The 5,909-nt window shown below is 48.5% G+C and overlaps 1 protein-coding gene across 1 annotated transcript; it reads right to left on the bottom strand.

The window, feature by feature from the left end:
- Positions 1-2,122: 2,122 nt before the first annotated feature.
- SLITRK2 (SLIT and NTRK like family member 2) lies at positions 2,123-4,699 on the bottom strand. The gene has a single exon (XM_065410977.1). It carries the CDS (start codon positions 4,697-4,699, stop codon positions 2,123-2,125), a length of 2,577 nt encoding a protein of 858 aa, XP_065267049.1.
- Positions 4,700-5,909: the final 1,210 nt, after the last annotated feature.

Below are 5,909 nucleotides of genomic sequence, written 5' to 3'. Positions count from 1 at the left end.
CTGATCTAATGAGCAGCAATAGAAGTTACGGCCTCTAAAGATAAACAATTGACATGTTAGCATATTAATGTACTCATATGTCACATAACTCACTAGAAAACAGTTTGCAGAATGACCCATACATTTGACCCTATACATGCAAACCTTGTTCACTTCTTAAATATAAAGCTACTTCCTGCTGGCAAAAGTCCTGATTAAAATAATACAGATTGTAGTCATTGATAACCAAAATTCTATTGCTTAAAATTCCTCAAAGTTGCAGATAATATATCATTAGTTATAGTAAAGCTTTAAAAATCAGTCAGCAGAGTCCACTTCAATCTCTGCATGATAATAAAAGGATTATTATGCGGAGCAACCTATTTATGAAAAGGAAACAGTGTGCTTCTTTCAGACCCCATCAATTGCTTTAATAAGGAATTGAAAAGCCTGGCCTACTTTATATGCAGATCACCATCCCAGTTGCATAAGGATTTACAATAGACAAAACAAAACTTTTTGTTGTAAATAAGGGCTGTTTGTTGAAATCACACAACGTTTGAATCTAAAAATTATTTACAGGCTACTAAGGCTCTATAAAGTTTGTGTATCTCACTTGTTAATTAAAATGTTTTCAATATTCTCCAGGAAGGAAAGAAATGTACATTTAAGATGTTAAGGTAAAGATTCAAGTAACACAAGCCCAAGTCAAAGGCAGAACAGAAAACATATTGACTATGTTTACTGATGTTCTTATGAAAACCCATATTGAGATTAAAAGGTAATTGATAAAGCCCTCTAAAAATTTAAACTACTGTACTTAGAAGGAGTTATTTATCAGCTAGGTTAGGATTGTTGCACTGTTACTTTCTATTTAGATAGGGAAAACATGAAATAGTTCACGTTGCTGAAAGTTAGTAGGATGTATCCATCAATCTCTAGCAGACTGAGGGGACCCAGGTTCTAATCTCACTTCTGAAATTTCTCTGCGAGTTTGTTTATTCATTTACAGGTATGGCTGTGTGTTTAATGAGGTTGTGTGGCGGCCCCTGCTGGTGTTCATGCTTATTTTAAAAGTACTACACCTGGCAAGAAAACAAACTGGTAATTTCAGTTAAGAACTTAGAAAAATAAACTCTGTTGTTAAATGTATAAAAATATCTAATTTAATGCAGAAAATATATATTACAAGTAGAATAATGTTTTATTAAGTATGAAAATAATCTTAAACCACTGAACATTATTGGCTGTGTTAGAGCTGCAGTGTAATGAATTAAGAAGGGACATTAATTGTTCAGTTCACTATGATGTCATGTTAAATGTCTTTTATTAATGAACTGTTACTTCCATCTGAGGCAGCTGATTACCTCTAGTCCATTGCTAAATCCTCTTAGTGGATTTCAATGAATCACTTAAACCAAACCCAAAGGGGGGGGGGGAACAAATAATTTACAGTTCAATCTTTAAAGTCCTAGAACTACATTCCCTTAAAGAAGGTCTGGTTTCCTATAAATCAAGCAAGATTGTTTGATTTAATGCAGCTGACATATAGATCTATTGTACATTTTTTTTAATTTCAAAAATACAACACATTAAAATAGGTTCAATTTATCAAAGCTAAGAGCAACAATTAAGTAATAATGTACTTAAAGTGCAAAGGCACTTTAACACAAGAAAGTGATGCCCAGTGGCTATACTTGTAGTTGAAACAGCAGTATTGTATATTATTATTTACAAAAAAAAGTTATAGTCCAGGAAAAAGATCTTTGGAGATCTTCTACATAATACATTACCTTTCCACTTTAAATTAAAAAAAAAAAAAAAAAGTCCCCCTTCCTCCCAACTCAAAAAAAAAAAAAAGAGAGAGAATTACGCAAAAATCTATTGTCGAAACATTCATTTGCAGAGACAGTTCCTAAGGGGAAGGGAAAAAGAAGAAAGATGTAGAAATAACTTAAAGGGACCTTTGCAAAAGCAACACCATACCTCCAGCATAGTATAAGGGGGTTATTTTGCTTGTTTTCAGAATTTAAAAAGTGGAAATGTTGAGAATGTGACAAATCACATTGGTATTGAGTTCTGAATCAATCATGTTTGACTTTAAGACCCTTTTAAAATGCCTCCTCCTCCCTCCAATCCACCCTCACAGCTGACTAATTGCAGTTTGTTTTTCCAGAACTTCGAGGTAGTCTGGTTCTGTTTGTAGCTTTCCTTGCAGCAAAGGGTGCTCAGGTTTAGACTGTTCTGCAAAATATTTCCTGGGAGTTCCATACAAAACAGTCTTATTTATCCTGTCCTGGTTTTGGCGTCTGGATTCATAGGAAGGAGCAAACTGCCTTTTGGGTAAGGTGCAAAAGTTATAATGAACAACCCCTCCACTGGGGAGTTCCTTGACCCTCTCTGCAATGTTTTGATACAGCAGCTCTGGTTCCCTTGGCGAGGACTGCTTTTCCAGCAATTCAGCGGCACTGATTGTAAATGCAAGACTGGCTGAGTCTTCCTTTTTGTGGTCAAGATTGCTATAGCTAAACTCATGGAGATTCCTGTAGTACGCAACCGGATCCCCTTCCTTCTGCATGTATATTGGGTTTTGGCACATCTGCCCGACAGGAGGGGGGATGTAGTTATAAACATGCCCTTCAGTTTTATCATGGCTCTCCATGTTGTAAGACCCATACTGCAGCTGAAATGAACCTATGTCTAAGTTGTTTGCGCTGTTGGGCACGCTTGGCACTCCCTTTCGGCGTTTCAGAACAAAGACAAACAAGCCTGCCCCAAAACAGACAGACAAGATAAACACAACCAGCAAGCCTAAAATTAAGACAGAGAGTGGAACTTCTGTGTGTATTTCTGGATAGGAGCTGGGCGAGATGCTGAGGGACTGTGGTGTGTCTGTGTTATGACTCATAGAGAAGAGAGTAGAATCTGACAAGTTAGGGTTCTCTGGACAGATGGCCTCTTTGCTCAGGAATTTCAGATGTTCTCCTGAGTGCTTAGCTGGAGACTCGCATATGACTTCATTGATAACTACAGGGGGACTTGACTGCTGATTGTTCTGCTCAGTGACATGCTCTATCCAGTTCCTGAGCCCCATTATGTCACACGTGCAATCCCAAGGATTTTCTTGGAGGTCTATCTGAATTAAAGCCGAGAGCTGGTTGAGGACTCCTCTCACAGGCAAGTGTGAGAAGTGGTTGTTCCTCAGATTGAGCCTCGTGAGGGAAGTACCACCAAACACATTATCAGGCAAAGACCTCAGCAAGTTGTTGTTCAGAAATAATAGATGAAGGTTACTCAGAGCATCAAAGGTGCGTGGCAGGATTTCCTTAATGACATTATACTCTAAGTAGAGATACTGCAAGCTCTGCAGTCCATTGAACATAGAAGGGTACAGAATTTCAAGGTAATTGCCATTGAGATAAAGTCTGCGTAAACTGGTGAGGTTTGTAAAGGCACCTTCCTGTATCACTGCAATCCTGTTGTTTCCTAAATGTAACAAATCCAGAGAGCTGTATTCAAGGAGATCGGTTTTATAAACAACCTGTAGATAGTTACTTGTAAGGTAAAGTTTCTTTGGACTGGTGGGTTTGGGGTGGAGATCTGAGATGTTACTGATCTTTTTCTCTTGGCAGTTCACATTTAGACCATTGTCAGAGCTTTGCGAAGTGCAGACACAGCCACTTGGGCAGGTGATGGGCACGGGGGACTTGGTCTGGTAAACCATGATAGGCCCGAAAATTTGCCTGTCTTTTGACACTGTGACCCGAGGCGTTGGACGGTTCCTCGTTTTGGGTGGCCGACTGGCTTTTGGGGCTCTGGTGGGGCTGATGGCAGGGTTGGCCGTGGGTGAGAGCCTCTGGATGTGCGTGTCTGAGTGGGAAGGGTGCTTTTCCCTCTGGTGAGAGTCACTGGAACTTTTCCGAGGGCAGAGGTCTTGCCGGGTGAGCTGGGTCACGTCCTTCCCATGCAGCCGGAAGGGCGTCTCGCAGACGATCTCCCCGACAAAGACGGTGATGGTGTCCAACCAGGCTTTGAGGGGGAGCAGGTCACAGGTGCAGTTCCAAGGGTTCTCCTCCAGCTGGATCTCCATGATCCCACCAATGTGCTCCAGGACGCCGGCAAACGGCAACATCTTCAGCCTGTTCCCCCTCAGGTCCAGGTGGGTGAGCAGGACGAAGCGGAAGACGTTGCTGGGCAGGGACAGCAGGAGGTTGTCGTTGAGGATGAGCACTTTCAGTTTGTTGAGCTGGCTGAAGGCCCCGGCTTCGATGGCGCTGATGTAGTTGTAATCGGCCTGCAGGTATTCCAGGCTCTCCAGGCCCAGGAAGGTGTCCTCCCGTAGCACCTCCAGCCTGTTATTGTTGAGGTGCAGTCTCTTGAGGGTCCGCAGGCCACTGAAGGCCCCGGTGCGGATCTCCTGCATGTCGTTGTTGCCCAGGTGCAGGGTCACGGCGTTGGAATAGTTGACGAACTCATTGGGGTGCAGGCGGGTGAGGGCGTTGCCGCTGAGGAAGAGCTGGTAGATCTTGGAGGGGGGCGGCTGCAGCAGGCTGACGGTGGTGAAGCCTTTGTTTTCGCAGTTGATGTTCAGCACGTTCTCCTTCTCCTCGCAGGGGCAGCGACTCCGGCTGCAAATGTCTTTGGCGGGCTTGCGGCTCTCCGTCGTGGGCGAGATCCCAGCCACTGTCAACACACTGAGCAACCAGACCCCCTTCAGCATCTTTAGGCGCCGTGGGTCCCAGCTCCGGTACCTACAGTCAAACCTGCAAGCAGGTGGGGAGGGGGAAGGAGAACCCCAATTAAGGAGGCCAGGAAAGGGGGGAGCAACAAGGCAGAGCAGGGCAAAAGCTCCCCCCCCCTCGACCCGTCCTTCCACTGGCCCCGGGGCAGCAGCTCGCCCTGCCCCAGCCCAGAGCGGTCCTGCTAAGCCCCCCCACCGCACCCCGAGTTAGCTGGACCCTTCCGCCCAGACTGGCTCACCCCCCCCCCGCACTCAGTGGCCCCCACCAGCGGCAGGGACCCCCCCCCACAGCAGTCCCCCCTGCCTCTGCTCAGCCCGGAGCTGCCCCACTCCCAGGCGGCTCCTCCTGCCCCGACTCCGGCCGGGCAGCGCCAGCGGTGCGCCCCGGACCCTCCCCGCCAGCCCCGCTCCCCGCCGCGGTACTCACGCATCAGGAACGCACCCGGCTCCCCGCCCGCGCCCCGACCCACGCGCTCCGCATCCCGCCGGCCGCCGGGGAGACCAGCCGCCCCGCGCCGCGCTCCGGTCCCGGCAGCAAGAGGCGGCGGCACCCGCTCCGCATGGAAGTTTCGCCCCGCGGGCCGGGCAGGGGGAGACGCTGCCCCGGGAGCCGCTCGCGCTGCCCCGGCTGCAGCCGGTGCGCCGAGCAGTTTGAATCCCGAGGCTTTTGCAGACTGCCCTTGGACGGAGCCGGGGCTGACGTCACGCCCGGGGATGGGGCTGCCGGGGGAGGCACGTCCCCCCCCCCCCTCCCCGCCAGCCTCTTCTTTCGGGGACCCCAAGCCCGCTCCGCTGCAGGCTCGCCGAGCTCGCCGCCCGGTAGCGTGGCCCCCCAGCAGCCGGGGGGAGGGAAGGCAAAAGCCGGCTTCACCTGGATCCTGGCGGGGTTTGGCCCCGATCCCCCCCCCCCACACACACACACCCACACTCTCCCCCCTCAGTCGCACGCTCCAAATAGAAGAGGCGTCCAGCTGCTTCGGCTGCACACCAAAATCTGGCGGCTGGAGCAGAGGGTTCTGCAAAAAACCCGGAGCTGGCATCCGGATCCAGCCAAATTTTGGCCCCGACCCTCCCACGCAAAAACCCCTAGCGCCTACCTTCGTATCCAGTGCAGGGAGAGTTCCAAAGCCGCCTAAGGGATCTAAACACGCACGCTTCCCCCTCCACGGGGGGTCCAGTGAATGGAAGA

This window comes from Emys orbicularis, chromosome 9 (genome assembly GCF_028017835.1).
Source record: "Emys orbicularis isolate rEmyOrb1 chromosome 9, rEmyOrb1.hap1, whole genome shotgun sequence".
Taxonomy (NCBI): domain Eukaryota; kingdom Metazoa; phylum Chordata; order Testudines; family Emydidae; genus Emys; species Emys orbicularis.
Note: the sequence above shows the minus strand (reverse complement) of the source record. Positions and strands in the feature narration are given on the sequence as shown.

What these genes read in the sequence shown, in the direction of transcription:
- SLITRK2 (XM_065410977.1), bottom strand. Translation starts at nt 4,699, where the DNA reads ATGCTGAAGGGGGTCTGGTTGCTCAGTGTGTTGACAGTGGCTGGGATC.